The sequence below is a fragment of the Pogoniulus pusillus genome, chromosome 33 (assembly GCF_015220805.1).
Source record: "Pogoniulus pusillus isolate bPogPus1 chromosome 33, bPogPus1.pri, whole genome shotgun sequence".
Taxonomy (NCBI): Eukaryota; Metazoa; Chordata; class Aves; order Piciformes; family Lybiidae; genus Pogoniulus; species Pogoniulus pusillus.
Window position 1 is genome coordinate 10,018,831 of NC_087296.1, and position 17,819 is coordinate 10,036,649.

Sequence of the window (17,819 nt, forward strand, 5' to 3'; positions counted from 1 at the left end):
CATTTTTTTCCCCCAAGCATCTCTACACTTTAAGCTGTCACTGGCATAATTTTAAAAGATCATTATAAAAATTAGAAGCTTTAACTTTAATTTTGTATTTCCCTATCAATTTTTAAGAGATTGTGGTTGTTCTTCCTTTGTTTTAACTGGTGACTGAAATTCTTTCTCTGCTGAGCTCAATGAATGCTTTGCTGTTGATTTCAGTGGGACCTGGACACTGGAAATGAAATAAAACTGAATAATACTTAAAAAAAAACCTAAATAAATCCTAAAATAAATAAAATAAAAATAAAAATAAATTTAATATAAATATATGAAAAAAAAAACAAACAAACCTCTAAATAAAAAGCTAAATAAAAGCTATTAAAAAAACTCCTCACCTTTCAGGTTTTGGTAACATTTCTTTCCCTTTGCATGTTGGTTAAGGTAGAGTCTGACAGTAACTGGTGAGTTACACTTTTGATTCTAAACAATTTCACATACATCCATACAAGGCCCCTTTAGAGTTACAAATGCTTTAGGGAAGTAAAACCAAAAGGAAATATTTCTGCTTAGTTTGAGATATCTTGGAAACTCATAATTCTAAATTGAAATCTAAATTTCAACTAGAAATTGACCTCAGCTCTCTCTTTGAAGAAGAATCCCTTTCTGGGATCCCTTGGTGTGGTTATTTTCTCTGTGAGAACTCCATCTTCTCTCTGCCAAACTACTGAAAAGTCAAGAATGCTCAAAGAAACCTAATATGTATTCATCCAAAGCTGTTAGAATTGTTGCTTTTCACACACAAACACATATGTATGTGTGTACTCTCCCTAGTTCACAGGTGAGTGTTTGACACATTTTTGCAGAGGTCTGCTCAAGCTGCACCATTTCATTCCAGCAGAGCAGTGCAATGCAATTTGTTCTGATCTTGAGCAAGTGAAAGACTAATGGCGCACACAGGTCATTAGAGATGTAGCACGCCCTGAAATCCTAGCCAACCTCTCCAGCCTGATTTTGCTGTCTGAAATAGCCTTGTTGTTTTCAAATCTCAATCTGAAACACCATTTGGCAGGTTTGAAGATTGCTTGTGGAGATACTGTCGAGGTCTGTAGAAAGAGCGTAATAGCAATATCATGCTTGAAATTCCTAGCGCTTTCATGTGACCCACATAAGTGGTCTTCATTTCTTCCTGGAGTGATTATAGGCTCTTTTTTCATGGTTCTGTTGAACCAAGTACCATAGCTCTTTGTTAATAGTATGGGGCCATATGTTACCCTCACTAAACAACACAGTGGGGAGCAAAAGAATACAAATACCAGTGCAATGAAACCAAGGGGAACAACAGAGAGGGTATTCCAGCATCCCTGACAAGACCAGCAATAGAATCTCATCTGGACAGTGGTCAACGGCAAATATGATGCAAATATGATTATGATGAAGAATTAAACTCTCAGACTTCTTATGGTGTGACCTTCCTTGGCCAAACCAACACAGACAAGGAAGTAGGGTTAGCCTTCCCATCGCTCCTGACATTCCCTTCTAGGCAACAGAAATCACAGTGCGTCTCCAGCTGTGCTACCAGTGCTGGGAAGAGTTTTGACGATGCTTGTTACGTAGAACACTTTTGACCAAGAATGTCTGAGATAGAGGGAAAATAGGATGACCCTTTTCTTTCCAAAGAAGCATGGCATTTCTGGTTTTGAAAGTCCAGAGAATCTTAATAAGCATTTTCCATCTGTAGCATGTAATAGCTAAAAACCACTTAACCTTCAGAGATATTTGGGGTCGTTTTATTGGGTAGATTTTGGTGAATATTTACTTTAAATGCATAATTTAGTATAAATTGGAGTATTATTAATATTATTACTACCAATAACAATAAACCACACTATATCTAATCAAAATACACATATTTTATACATATATAAATATATATAGAATATAGATATGCATGTATATATGTTTTTTTTCTAGTAAGCTTTTTCTCCAATGTCTGCTTAATTTTCCTCTGTCTTGTGCTAGAATAAAAGCAGTGCAAAGGAGCCTCATGTCATTCAGTAAAATGTCAAGGGCTTTCTGACACAGTGAAGACTTTGGCTTCTTTCATCATAGCTAAATCATTGGAGTTTACTGCTTAAATGTCTAACCTAAATCATTAAATAACTCACTCCAAAACCTTGTGCATATTTTTGCTGCCTTCAGCACAGACTCATGGAATTGTAGGACCCATGTTTCTCAGGAAAACTTGGGTTTATGCTGAAGCTACCTGTGATAGTTTGGGTGTTACCAACCCCTTCACACACCCCCCTCCACCCCACTTAAGAAAATCACACAGACTAGACTCAGCCGAGCTGGAGAATTGAATGAATGAAGCTATATTAACAGCTTAGCACAATATACAAGCAGGTATTTACAATATATACAGAAAAGAAACACAACAGCCCTCTCAGAAACCTGAGTCCCCAGGAGGGGCTTCCAACTACCCTTCCCCCTTCTCCACACACCTCTACCTTACTCCAGACATTGCCTTATGCTTAAGGTAGTTTGGAGGGTCAGGCAGGGGGGTTAGGAAGCAGAAGGATTAGTCAGGCAGGTTAGAGAGAGAAGTGCAGCCCAAAAACCCCAGAGAGAGACTCCCTTTATCTATCTATCTATCTATCTATCTATCTATCTATCTATCTATCTATCTATCTATCTATCTATCTATTCATTCTATCTATCTATCTGGTTTTGTTCTTAAACATCTCAGCAAGCCTATGAGTGCAGTAGCCATCACCATTGTTTCCTTTTCAAAGCCTATAATCTAATTCTTCTCACCAAAATATCCCAGCTAGGTTCAAAGTATCACACTACCTAAACTATTTCTTCTAATCAACGAGATCAAAATCTATCCCATTGCATCATGATATTTCTGACAGAAACTTTTCTCTTATTTTTCATTTGTTTATCCTGTCTTGGATTAAAATTTCTTGAGAAAAGGGATTTTAATTCACAAATCATATCAGGATTATTGAAAGGGTTCTAAATTTGGAGGGAAAAAAAAATTCAAATTCTTTATTTAAGAAAGGTTGCTGCCATACCTCAAATCACTGCCTTTTGCTGGAAGGTTTTTTTTCCCCCCAAGGGTAATTGATTTTATAGTACAAAAGGGTAAAAAAAAGTTTTTTATACAGCAATCTGTGTACAGAAGAAAAAGACAGCCATTGACAGACTGCAGAGAGGCAGATTGATTTGTACAAGATTTATACACTTCTCTACATCAGGGGAGCTTTGTCAAAATTTGTATTGGCTTTAGTAATTTAGATACTCTTGGTTATATCCCCTAATGTTATATTCATGAAGTGAGGTATAGACTAGAAATTCTTCTTAGGATAGTCAGATAGTGCACATCCTATAACAGCAATAACAGAGACGTAGATTTCTATTTCAATGTCAATTTAGGCTCCACAGGAGTTTTGCAGAAAGTTATGTATCTCACAGCAACTCACTTTACTTCATTCTGCACACTCTGTAATTAGAGGATGCAGGGAGTGAACCGGAGAAAACGTCTTTTGTTGCCCAAACGTGCTCCAAAGACATTACAAAGATGCTAATATTTTTTTTTCCCCCTTTTTAACCTCATTTAATGTCAGAAATAGCAGCAAGATGGCTAAGAACAGCCAGTATACTTCAGGTGAAGCAAAGGGCTATCTCAGAGCCCATCATGACCCATTAACAGATTGGAATGGTTGCATTGATGACGCTTCTGTGACAAATGCTCTCCCACTCAAAGGTACAAGTATAGATTTTTAGGACTATACAACCTGGAAAATCATGCTGGGGTACAATGACATTCAAAGGTTTTTTTGTGATATGATGCTCTTCTAAGTGGTATAAAGCATGCTTTGTTTAAGATTGTAGTTGATATATGTTAAGATGCCATCTACCAAGAGAAGAGTTTTGATGCAGGTGCTGTGATCCTCCGAGAAGGCAAAGACATGCCATCCTGGAACAATTGATATGAAGCCTTGCTAATAACTCTGACCTTAGTGTTGCCATTTCTTGTCTAACTGCAGCATTTTCCTGAGAGATTACCCTTCTATGTCAGAGTGCAACATGGGATGACTATCAGTCCTTCTCAGGTGAGTGGGGAAATGGAAGAAGCTGAGAGCTATATGAGCTGAGCAAAAATGTCAAGACCTGAGAGAGATTCAGAGAGACCCACTGTATGCTGCAGAGCAGTTTAGGATGTCAGTGGATAGCAAAATACAAGAAAGCTAGGGTAAAAAGAAGTGGAAAGAACTGTAGTAAAGGAGGAAACAAGGTTCAGATAGCCATGGAGAGCAGATCTGGTCTAATTACAGTCAGCAGCAGTGTCTTCCCTAGATGGTAGCATCAGTGTCAGCTAAGCTGAGAGCAATGCTTCTAAGTCCTTGTGAAAGCTCCAGACAAAGATAAGATAAAGTCCTTAAAATCAGTTATTTTGCTTGCTGGTTTGCCAAACAAGGTCTCAAAGCTTGGAACACAAGTGGAAGTTATGTATCTCCTCACAAATTCCCTTTCCCTTTTTTGTTCATTGTTACAAGATCTTTTGTTTTGTTTTGTTTTGTTACTCATTTCTGTTCCTGACCTGAAACTTCAAACTCTTCATTCAACTTGGAGCCTAAGAACTCAAGATAGCAGTGCTCTTTGAAAAGAGCCAAACCACCATGAAATAGGAAAGCAACGAGCTGTTCTTTTCCCTTCTGACCAGATGAGTAGAAAGCATTTTGCTTTCCGACCAGAGCATATCTGAAAAGTTCAATTCTCATGCCCACACTTCAATGCAATTTATTGCATACTGCTGGAATATAGAGCACAAATTGAGATTGTCTTACATAATGACTCCTTTTCCAAAAGATTTATTGCGGAGGTGAAGGAAGAGAAAATGGCAATGACAAGGAAAAATTGAGATTTAATACAAAATAACAATATGCTGTTTCTCTAAGACCTCACAAATTCAGCAGAGCATACTTTCTGCTGGGCATTGGATTTTATCCAGGAACAGCCTTCTGTTTGAAAGTATCAGATCATCTAAAAATGCTACAGACATCTGGCACGTACACTGGCACTGTTTTCACCTTATCAGAAATCAAGAATGGTCCAAGATTACCTAAGAAGGCAGTGGCAAAACAGAGTAATACTGAAAACCTCTTAATCTAGAAAATGAGTAAAAGCTTTTCGGCCTTTACCAGCTGCATGGTTTTGTATCTAGCATCTGCATCTGGAAAGCTTAGGGTCTGTATAGACTGGTTTCATACATTCTCTGTGACAACCATTCTATTATTTCCTACAGTTTTACCTTCTTTGCAGAGTTGAATGCTTTTGCCAAAGGCTGGGCCAGTTCTTACGTGTTATAGAACATTTATTTTTCAAATCACAAATGCTTACACTTGTCCCCTGTTCTATAAGATTATTATCTTTGACAATATTTATTGTAAGAAGAATCTTCTGTTCCAGCAGTGTGCCCAGGTGGCCAAGACAGCCAATGGCATCCTGGCCTGGATCAGGAACAGCGTGGCCAGTAGGATGAGGGAGGTTATACTGCCCCTGCACTCAAAACCGGGCAGGCCACACCATCCAGTTCTGGGCTTCTCAGTTCAAGAGAGTTGTTGGGGTACTAGAAGGTGTCCAGAGAAGGGCAATGAAGCTGGTGAGGGGCCTGGAGCACAGCCCTGTGAGGAGAGGCTGAGGGAGCTGGGGGTGTGCAGCCTGCAGGAGAGGAGGCTCAGGGCAGAGCTCATTGCTGTCTACAGCTACCTGAAAGGAGGTTGTAGTCAGATGGGGTTGGGCTCTTCTCTTAGGCAAACCAGCAATAGAACAAGGGGACACAGTCTCAAGTTGTGCCGGGTTAGGTCTAGGCTGGATGTTAGGAGGAAGTTGTTGCCAGAGAGAGTGATTGGCATTGGAATGGGCTGCCCAGGGAGGTGATGGAGTCACCGTCCTTGGAGGTGTTGAAGAAAAGCCTGGATGAGGCACTTAGTGCCATGGTCTGGTTGATTGGATAGGGCTGTGTGCTAGGTTGGACTGGATGATCTTGGAGGTCTCTTCCAACCTGCCTGATTCTATGATTCTATGATTCCCTTCACCTGCTAAGTGCTATCTAGTGATGTGCCATGAAGATATGTAAGCAGTAAAAAATCACAGACAGATGTCTCTTCAATTATTCCAGAGACTGTCATTTCTCTACCTATTCCTCTTTACCCCCCTCTGACACTGTGCCAAATATTCCCATAAATTAGTTAATTATTTCACCCGGGGCTAAAATAAAACTTGAGGATTTAGAATTCCTGAAGGTTTAAAGTTTCCTAAATGTGCCCTTTGGCAGGTTTTCTCTTTCATGGAAGTCACACAACAGTGCAATGTAACAGCAGCATATTGCAAGCAATTTTTCCTTGTTCTTTTCTTCCAAGACTATTGCTGGAACAGTATTGTATCCTCGTGACTGGACTTGAGCCCTAAAGGGAATTTAGTTGTGCGATTCTGAGCAGATAACCCCCACCCCCTACAATTTGTTTGCCAAATGGATGTCTAATTTACATTCCCAATTACCTCAATTGCATACATAAATGAGCTAATGAAACACACAAATGTGTTAGTGGTCATAAATAGTCATTTCCATGTGCAATTGCAGTAATTGCATGCTTCTCATGATTTTGGACATCGAGAACTTAATGTTAATTTGATGCCTGTTTATGTTGAATAACAGTTATATTTAAAGATTAAGTTTATCACTCAGCAAATGCAGAAGTCTTGTTCTAGAATGTCTTTTTTTTCCCCCCCTCCATTATGGTTAATTGGTGACTAACATTGTTTAACATTTCAGGGACTACTTTTTGCTGATAAGCAGCATTCAAATCAAAGAAGGACTGAAAATCCTAAATCAAGAAGGACTGCGAATCTGCTGTATTGTGTCCCAATACCCAGAGGTTTCTATTCCTTTAAACAGTATGGTCATAAAGCAATACTCTTTTGAAGAAAAAGAGATTTTAGGGCAAGAGATAATAAGTCACATATCTGTTTCTATCCAAATGTTCTTATTCACAATAATCACATTACAGAAACATGTAATTAATTTAACTCTTTGTTTTAGTCGTAAGTTCTGCCAAAATCTAACTCTCATTTTCTGTTTCCAAATGCAGGCAAATCTTGTAGCTCTTGTTACTTATTCTGCTGCCATCCCATCTGTTTTTCTCTTAGATTGCAATTGCTTTGTGGATAACACAGAACTAAGACCCCTATGAGAGAGATTAACAAATGCCATGGTGTGACTGAATGGCTCCAAACTGCTATACAATTACATGAAAAGCCTCATGTGTTTTCCACTATTAAATTGTATGATGTTGAGAGCAAGAACTTATATTACAATGATAGTTTAAAGTCATCAGGCATAGTTAATTTTAAAATTAGAATGCATATTTCAACCATTCTTACTGATATGATCAGACTGCAAACAACATAATTCAATTGCAGGGGTTATGATTTAATCTTCTGAAGGTAAGATCCGACTTGGTATTTTCCTCTCAGTGTTTTTAACAATGAGAATAGGGTTGATAAATGCAAAGCCAGAAATCTTGTGTTCATTATTGCAGATAATACACAGAAATGTTACTGAATAACAATAGCTGAAAGAGTAATCCCAAGTATATTAAGAGGATAATGGTGATTATGTTTACAGTTAGATGGCAGCTTACAGCTGAACATCACCTAAAGCATTTTACATATTGGGCCTCCATCCTGTAATCTGTTTCACTCAGGAAACACCATGAGCCATCTGTGGTACTCCAGTAAGGAATATTTAGGTCTTGTCATACAAACATGATTGTGTCATTCATGTCCCAGGCCCAGCTGTTTGATCAGTTTTGTAATGCAGGTTATATCTAGAAACAAAATCCATTAGAACTGAGTCAATAAAGGAAGAATAAAACTGAAACTTGCCTTCAATAGCTGCTGGTTTCTTTCTTGGACTGTGTTCCAGAAGAAGAGGAGGTGGCATCATTTCCTTGTGTGCTGCACCTGAGTAGACAAGTTCAAAAGCACAGAAAATGTATTCAGTAACAGCCTGAGCAGATTCACTGGGAGGCTGAGCTCCCTTCAGAATTGTTCATGTTTAAAATACAACTCCATGCATAAAAGCTATTATCTTCCAGATATCATAGGGAAAAAATGTATTTCTCAGCAAAAAAAGTCATTTAAGAGATGGGTTTTCAGACACTGAAGTCCAAGTGACTCAAGGATATGCTGAAATGTTCACAGCCCTATTTTTCTTCATTAGACTAAAAAACCTGAAGGATAATACTGTGATAATAAGGTTACATATTCATGATACCTCTTCTACAGTAAAAGCTTATTTTCCTCTGTCAAACAAATGATCTTTAGCTGGTCCCTCAAGTCCACTTGTTATGAACTTTCTGAAGCACCAGTAAAAATTGTTATGTTTCTTATCCTTAAGGATTTTTCTTAATTAGCCAGTACCAAGCAGGTCACACACTGTAAACACTGACGAGGTCCTGACTCCAGTTGCTGACTGAAGCACCTCTACTCTCTCACAGTGTTGAACTCTGCTCTTGTGTTATTGAACTGGGACATTCTGTACTGACTTAGCCTACTTACAGATACTGTGCTTTATATCCATAATATTTTTCACTTCATTTCCCCAAAGATTCACAAACAGATCTATTGCAGCCTTATATTACTTATGCTTCTTTCTCCTGGCTGATAACAGCTGTTTGCAGTCTTTTTATTTCTCTTTGATTTCTTTCTGATTTCTTTCTCTGACATTTATGCTCAGAAGCTATCATAGAATCAGAGAATGGTTTGGATTAGAAGAGACCTTTTAAAGGTCATCTAGTCCAGCCCACTCTGCAGTGAGGAGGGATGCCTTTATCTAGATCAGGTTGCTCAGAGGCCCAAACAACCTGACTTGGAATGTTTCCAGGGATGGAGCATCTGCCACCTCTCTGGGCAACCTGTGTCAGTGTCTCACCATCCTCAGCATAAAATATTCCTTCCTTCTATCTAGACTAAATCTCTTCTCTTTTAGTTTAAAAACATCACCCTCTGTCCTGCCACAACAGGCCCTGCTAAAAATACTGTCCTCATCGTTCTCAGAAGCCTCATAGGCATCTCATCTTTATTGGAAAGAACAATTTGTTGTGGCATGTGAAACAAAATTAAGTAGTTAAGTATAATATTCATTCAGTCATATGCGCCAGCACCAGAGTCCACATGCAATCAGGCTATTAAATATCAGCTCCAGAAACTCAAAGCCATGCCTCATGCTTTGTGAAAGACTCAGAAGAGAAATTAAGATCTTAATGAGCCTTGGAAGCTTCAGTATCATACTTACCCCTCTCATTTTACAAAGGTATGTATACTCCTGGGGAATGCAGGAGAAAAACTTCATCTTGAAGACAGCAGTGGGATTTGAGCACCATGGTCTTAATGTTATTGCATCTCATCAGCAAATGGATGATTGCAGGCAAACAATTTCCAAGCATGGAGCCTAGTTCATCCGGTAATTTGTATAAAATATCACACATGGGGCTGCTCAAACTTGTCTGATGCCTGAGGTCTAACAAAATGCCAGCACATTCATAAAACAAATTCATTGAAGGCACTGTAAATGGTAAAAATCTTGGGGTTTACCTATTTCCAGTCAGGGCTAAAATCACAAGTGGATTGCCAAGAGGATGGATTTAGACTCTTCTTAGTGATGGCCAATGACAGGACAAATGGCAATGGGTGGAAGCTGAGGAATAGGAAGTTTGATGGAAACACGAGGAAGAATTTCACCAGCGAGGGTTACAGAACAGTGGAACAGTCTGCCCAGGGGGGTTGTGGAGTTTCCCTCTCTGGAGATATTCAAGACCTGCCTGGATGCATTCCTGTGTGATCTGGTACAGATGATCCTGCTCTGGCAGGGGGATTGGACTGGCTGAGCTTTTGAGGTCCCTTCGAACCCCTAACATCTTGTGATGATGTGATTCTCCTATTCTGTGATATTCACCAATCTCACTACAGAATGATTCTAGATTTAAAATGGACAGTAGGCAAACTTCACTAATCTAGATGTCTAGCCATGGTTTTCCAAGCATGTTATGCCTTTCAAATAATCATCTTGAAATTGCAAAGTGAGCTAATGAGATTTGCTGCCAATCAGAATAACCTCTGTCAACACACAGTAACTTCATTAAGTGAATTTCTAGTTCAGGATGATAATAAAAACTGTATAAAAAATAATGAAGAATGGCTAAATAATGTTGCTGTTTCTGCTAGGTTTGATTAAAGCCATAGATGACAGTTAGTTAGTTTTTTCTTTTTGCCTAAACCTCCATCACCTATACCTGGATGGAAAAAGGATACATTTTATAACTTGCACTAATTGTTTTACGTGAAAGATGGTAAAGGGCAGTGACTCAGAATGTTGAGAACATCAGTAATGAGGAAGGATAGTCAATAATTTGGACGTCAGTGTGGTGTCTACAGTGTGGGGCAATGATCTAGACACCTCTAGGTCAAAGCTTAGGCTGGCTCCATTATGTTCTTTGCTGCAGCAGCAGTTTTCTAATGATTGCACCAGTGTTAGTATAACACCAGTGCCATACCACTTATTGGTAATGACTTGTCAAGTTCCATATCGCAGTTTTACAAGTTTTAAGCAAATCACTTCTTTCATGCAAATTGACCACATGATCCAATATGAGAGTGTTTTAAGCACCAAAAGCTTGAGCTTCACAGATCAAAAACTTTCCCTTAGGCCAGAATGTTTGTTCTGAGCAGGTTCCCATCCACTCTGATAAAAATCTTCTTTAATATTTCCATGTGTTATTAAATGTCTCTCTATTCACTTTGATGGGAATGCAAAGGACAGTAGCTGAATAAATATTTTATCCAATCTTTTGATGAAATATGTTAAAGGGGATATCCAAAGTTAAATTTCTTTTCCTTTTTCTCTTGTCTGTAACTTATAAAGCACAAGTGGGTTTCTGCAGTGCAAAGAACTCATAAATGGAAATGAGGAAGTGGCCTCAGCAAATCAGACCATTAGGATTAATGGTGTCTACTATCTTGACTCCAGCAGTGGCCAATTGGACACATAGCCATGATGTAAATGAGAGGAAGACAGGATGTTTTTGATGATCCCAGTGGACAAATCAGATTAGTCTATGAATCAGGAGAAGTCATTATCCAGATTACTGGTATTATTATTGGACATAGACCTATCTCGCTGCTTTAAAAATTCAGCTACAGGAAAGAACTGGAATTTATGTCTGCATTTTTATTCGCTTCTCATTTCCAATGCAAACTTCATTTATCTGCCATGAGATAAGACAAAAACATTTCATTTGGCTTGATTTTGTGGTTTGGTTTTTTCCTTTGTTCATTTTCTTGGTTTGGTTTGGTTTGGTTGTTTGGGAATTTTTTTCTTTGTTTGTTTCTATATTTATTAGGGCTTTGTTACTCCAAAAATTTGCTGCTGTAATTGCAAACAGAAATATGGACACACTTCTACAACTACCTGAAGGGAGGTTGTAGCCTGGTGGGGGTTGGTCTCATCTCTCAGGCAAACCAGCAATAGAACAAGGGGACACAGTCTCAAGTTGTGCCAGGGGAAGTACAGGCTGGATGTTAGGAGGAAGTTCTTCACAGAGAGAGTGATTGGCATTGGAATGGGCTGCCCAGGGAGGTGGTGGAGTCACCATCCCTGGAGGTGTTCAAGCAAAGCCTGGATGAGGCACTTAGTGCCATGGTCTGGTTGATTGGACACGTCTGGGTGCTAGGTTGGACTGGATGATCTTGGAGGTCTCTTCCAACCTGGTTGATTCTATGATTCTATGATTCTATGCCAAATTTGTCCATGTGGTTGTGCTGCAGGTACATCCCTCACATGATATTGCAAACAGCTGTCTGACAACTAATCACAGCTGATGGGAATGGAAAGAACAAAATGCTTTGACTTCAAGCTCATGGGAATGTGCTCATCAGGAGAAAAAGTGTCACGTTAAGGTACGAGCAGCTTCCTCTACCACCTTAGAGAAAAGAAATATGCTGCAAACATGAGTAGAAGGTTTAAGATTCTAGATGGTAACAAGTGTTCATTTGAAAACAAGCTACAGCCTTCAAGCACTGTGAAACTCCTGTCATCAGTGTTTATTAAATCACTTGAGATGTCATCAAGAAATTCATTTTGACTTCTTTTATGAATATTTTAGATTTTCTATTACATGATGAGGAATACAAGACAAACTTTAATTACCTTGCTTTTCTCAATCTAGGAAGTGCCTTTGTACGTGTGTCAAAAATGTCATGTCCAAGCATTGAGGATAAATTGTTTTCTTATGATAGCAGCAAATCATGTGGGCTTGCTGTCTTCCCTGATCTGCTCAGTTCAATTTGTCTGCAGACATGTTAAATAACATAGATAAAGTCTCTAGATTTATCTTACTGAATCAAAAGATCATAGGATATAATGAAATGCTTTTCAAATTATTACCATTACTGTACTCAACACTCGTCAGGTCACACCTTGAGTACTGTGTCCAGTTCTGGGATCCTCAATTCAAGAGAGATGTTGAAGTGCTGGGAAGTGTCCAGAGAAGTGCAATGAAGCTGGTGAGGGGCCTGGAACACAAATCCTATGAGGAGAGGTTGAGGCAGCTGGGGTCATCCTGCAGAAGAGGAGGCTCAGGGCAGACCTCATTGCTGGCTACAACTACCTGAAGGGAGGTTGTAGCCAGGTGGGGTTGAGCTCTTCTACCAGGCAAGCAGCAATAGAACAAGGGGACACAGTCTCAAGTTGTGCCAGGGGAAGTACAGGCTGGATGTTAGGAGGAAGTTGTTGTCAGAGAGAGTGATTTGCTCTTGGAATGGGCTGCCCAGGGAGGTGGTGGAGTCACTGTCTCTGGAGGTGTTCAGGAAAAGCCTGGCTGAGGCACTTAGTGCCATGGTCTGGTTGACTGGATAGGGCTGGCTGATAGGTTGGACTGGATAATCTTGGAGGGCTCTTCCAACCTGGTTGATTCTATGATTAAGCAGCTGAAGGCATTTGAGATAGCTGAATATCCAACTAGGATATGGAAATAAACAATGCTGTCACAGAAAGCAATGAGTAGAAACAGTAGTTCTATGGCTGTGCATTTCTCCGTAGCCATGCCCTGGTTATCTGAACAGCAGTAATCCTGTAACCCAACAGCACCAAGGCTTTGTTAGAGTATCTTTTATATAGCACAGCAAAATGTCTTCAGATAAATCTCATGCTGCCCAGATGTGACACCTTTCCCTAATGATAATAGAAATAATTGAAATAAAGTGTGCTCTCTGCAGTGTCATTTGTTATGAAAAGTAAATTCAAATCAAATGCTTCATGAAGGCTGGGACAAGACATGGATCAGCAGAATGAGGTAAGACTGCCAAGTATGCTTTTAGGGGATTGAAATCTTAATGGAGTCCTACCATTCTGTTCAGGCTTCCAGTTTTGAGATGTGAGCTACTTGAAGCCAAAGATGAGCCTCTCCCTTGCTATCACTCACTGCTCTTCAGACATTAGAGTGTCACTGTTCTGAGGAAGGGTTTCTCTGCTTAGTGTGTGCATGAAAAGGTGTGAGAATATGGCTTTTTGTTAGGAAGAAATAATTGAAGAATAAGAGGTGAGTGCTTTGAACTACGTAAATGTCAATTTTGGGGAAGGAATTCATTGATTATAGGTGCCCCAAATTGTCTTTCCAAAGAATACATCATAACACAATGGTTTTATGTACTTAAGTAAATTAAATTGAAAGTTATTGGACTCTGGAATTCAAATGTGCATATCCTGCAACATGTTTTTAATAGCCTCCAACAATGTTGATCTGTTCTAAGTGGCAATGTCTTAGCTTAGTCCAGGAGTTAGCAGAGGCCAGAGACCGCTACCACTAACATCTGGGATGAAGCTGGCCCATGTTGACCTTAAGAAAGGATAATGGATGTGGATCACTCTATGACAGAAGGAGTCGCATTCAGAGGACAGTTGAGTTGTCAAATAGGGAAAAAACCAACAACCATTTTAAACAGAGTCTTGATGATGTGGAACTCAGTTTTTTGACAGTGGCAAATTAAAGGATAATAAAACAAGACTTTTAAGGAGAAGTCTATCCTAGTAGCCAACATATTTCAGTTTCTAGTGTACATTCAGGATCTGGCTCTTTAATGAATAATTACCAAACATACACTGAAACTCTAATTTTGTATGGGGTTGATATTACTTGAGGAAAAACATTGCTAAAGTATATGCAGCAATTACCAGTAGCAGTACAACCTTTTGCATTTTCACATTCTGTTATCACTAATTATTATGATGCATAAGAAAGGCAAAAAAATGTAAAGAGTACATGGATAATGTCCAATTTAGCTATATGTTCCACTTGAATTTGAAGTACATTAAAAATATAGATAAAGTAGTGCCTAACATGCATGTAAAGCATGGTACTGAGATGCTTCTCTCTCAACATGCAGACAACAAAACCAAGCCTGTTATAAATAACCTAACACCTTAGGAGTCCATCCATCTCTTAATCTAAAAGCAAAGACCAGCAGGTTAACAGTGAAGGTACAGCAAAGATGAAAATCTAAATGCTCTTTTGAGTGGAGTAGGGAGAAGGATTACATTTCCCTTCTCAAGGCACCAAGCAAAAAGTAGCAGTGAGTTGATATTCTTTATTAAATAGGTAGAGATCCAAGTTTATCTTTGGTTTTTGATGATGCATTCTTATGCACATCTATGTACATTCATACCTATATAATAAGCACTGTATGTATGTGGACAGAGACATGTACATATGCATGTACATCTATACACAACTACATACAGATATTTATTTAGTGATATTTATGAACTGAAAATGTTTTTTCTAGCCCTACTACATTTGGGAACTGAGCAGGTGTGAGATTCCATCAGTGCGGATTCCCAGAGGTTGTGTGAACATCAGTTAGCTCCTACGTTTTCACTCAGACACCAAACCAATTAAAGTCACAGCTGGGAATTTGTTTCTTGGGTTTTGGGTTGTTTTTTTTCTTCCTTTTCCTGTGGGTTTGTATCTCACACAAGCTAAGTGTGCATAACAAGTGCACACATTGCAGCAGAGGTATGGGTGCAACTGTGTACAACTCTTGCTGTTTTAACCTTCAGCCAACGCTATAGGTCCCAACCAAAAATGTGTGCAATGTATCTTAGTTTCACAACAGGCTTGCACAGTTAAATTCATTTACTACAATATACCTGTAGAGAATTATTTTCCAGATTTTATTTTTTACCAGATTGAGGGTCCAAAACCCCTCTTAGCTCAATCCATATCTTGTGAAAGCTGTTCTGATTTTTGTGTTTGGAAGATTGAAGTCATTAGGGAGTCAAAAGTTAAGTTTTAACAGTTTTGTCATTACACATTAAGAAGTCACACTGCCTTTCCTGACAGTCAAAGAAAATTGAATTGAGAAAAATGAAAATTGAATTGAATTGTCTCCACTTCCTCCCACTATTTATCACATGCATTTAGCAGGTAAAAAATAATCCTGCCTGTTATGTTTAGAAATATTAAAAGATGGATCTCAAAGAACTAAGTCCTAGGACAGTGAAAATGATGGGTTATTGTGTAGAAATGACAGGCTATTATAGTAATTGGTACATACTGGAGTGCAAAAGGACTGTAAAAGCAGATCATAAAATGAAAAGACATATTCAGCCTTCCCTTTTCTCTCCAAATAACCTTTAATAAATTGGTATCGTATACAGCGATACCTAGTATAATTAAGGTGAGCATCAGGAGTTGGTGTAGATGCTTTTCACAATAGGAATTATCCACAGGAAAAAAATAATTAAAAGAGAAAAGAAAACATTGCAATTAAATACTTGCTGCTAACAATTAAACAGAATGGAGGGGACTGATAAGCTGCTATGATGAAGTGTGGCAGACGCTGACTATGCCATGGGATCACTGCTCAGTAATTCATGAGTTATTTGTATTTGGTCTATCACTACTTAGCATCATTGCAACTGTCATTAGTCCAAATACATCTCAGAAACATTCAGTGTTAAGTCAGAATAGTTGCCTAGAATTTAATTCAAGAATGTTAAAATTTTATGTTGTCTTCAAGATCACAGGATCACAGAATTAACCAGGTTGGAAAAGACCTCTAAGATCATCAAGTCCAACCTAACCCTTCTAATTAGCTAAACCATGGCAACAAATGTCTCATCCAGCCTCCTCTTGAACATCTGAATGTTCAGGTGGCCAGTGCCAGAACGAGAGGACACAGCCTCAGGCTGCGCCAGGGGAGATTTAGGCTTGAGGTGAGGAGAAAGTTCTTCCCTGAGAGAGTCATTGGACACTGGAATGGGATGCCCGGGGAGGTGGTGGAGTCGCCGTCCCTGGGGCTGTTCAAGGCAAGGTTGGATGTGGCACTTGGTGCCATGGTCTAGCCTTGAGCTCTGTGGTAAAGGGTTGGACTTGATGATCTGTGAGGTCTCTTCCAACCCTGATGATACTGTGATACTGTGTGATACTGTGATCTTTAGGGATGGTGACTCCATCATCTCCCCAGGCAGCCCATTCCAAGGACAGTCTCTCTTTCTATAAAGAACTTCTTCCTAACATCCAGCCTAAACCTGCCCTGGGGCAGTTTGACACTGTGTCCTCTTGTTCTGTCACAGGGTGCCTGTGAGAAGAGACCAACCCTGCCTGGCTACAACCTCCTTTCAGGTAGTTGTAGAGATTACTAAAGTGTCCCCTGAGCCTCCTCTTCTCCAGGCTGAAGAACCCCAGCTCCCTCAGCTGCTCCTCATAGGGCTGTGCTCTGGCCCACTCATCAGCCTTGGTGCCCTTCTCTGGACATGTCTCTGGACAAGATAGTTCTTGCTAAAGAAAAATGCCTGGTGTTTGTCTCTTTTCCCTGGTTACAAGTGACAGAATGAGAGGAAATGTCCTCAAGCTACACCAAGGGAGGTTTAGAATGGACATTATGATGAACTTCTTCACTGAAATGGTCCTCAGCCACTGGAACAGGCTGCAAAGGATGATGCGTGAATCCTCGTCCCTGAAGGTATTTCAAAGACACAGAGATGTGGTGCCAAGAGATATGGTTTAGCCCCAGCCTTGGCAGAGTTAGAGGATGGGTGGATCTAATGATCATAAAGGTTTTTTCCAACCAAAACCATTCTGTGATACTAAAATCAGCTCAGCATTAACAGAATCAAATTACCTGTACTGTAATCTCTCACAATTGGAGATATTCGTAGATATAGAATATGTTTAATATAGAAATTGATGGAACTCGAACTGAATGCAAACAGCTGTGACCTCAAGCCAAAAAGTTTTTCACCTCTTTCAATCTCTTTGCTAGAATGAAAGAAATAATTTGATGATTATGTTACCTGTCTTGTCTGTATTCGACAATCACCTAAGAGCATGAAACTATAACCAATTTTCTGAAAGAATTTCAATAATGCAGTTTGACATTGGAGGGAAAAGAATTGAGAGGTTTTTATTAGATCAAACCTCAGAAGTATGCCCCAAAAATTACAGAGGTGTTCCTCACTCCTACTGAAATCAATCAGAGCTAAGTATTAGGTAGGTGTTCACTATCTAGTACCTTTGAAAGTTAAACTCTGTGTGATTAAGAAACTCAGTGAGCATTCTCTGTCTTCTGAAAGTTCTATGGCTGTAATAGTCTTTGGAATTAAAGATTAGGACATAGGGATAGTGAAAATGAAATACATTAAAATCCAAGGCTAAAATTTCCACCCTTTAAAAGGTATGTTGATGTTAGGCTTGATGTAATGCTGCTCA

At 39.2% G+C, this 17,819-nt stretch overlaps 1 protein-coding gene across 1 annotated transcript in view; it reads right to left on the bottom strand.

The window, feature by feature from the left end:
* TRDN (triadin) overlaps positions 1–17,819 on the bottom strand; it is a 243,953-nt gene that overhangs the window by 122,972 nt on the left and 103,162 nt on the right. The window contains 1 exon segment of the mRNA XM_064170120.1: positions 7,935–8,010. Within this exon segment, the coding sequence (XP_064026190.1) occupies positions 7,935–8,010 (76 nt within the window).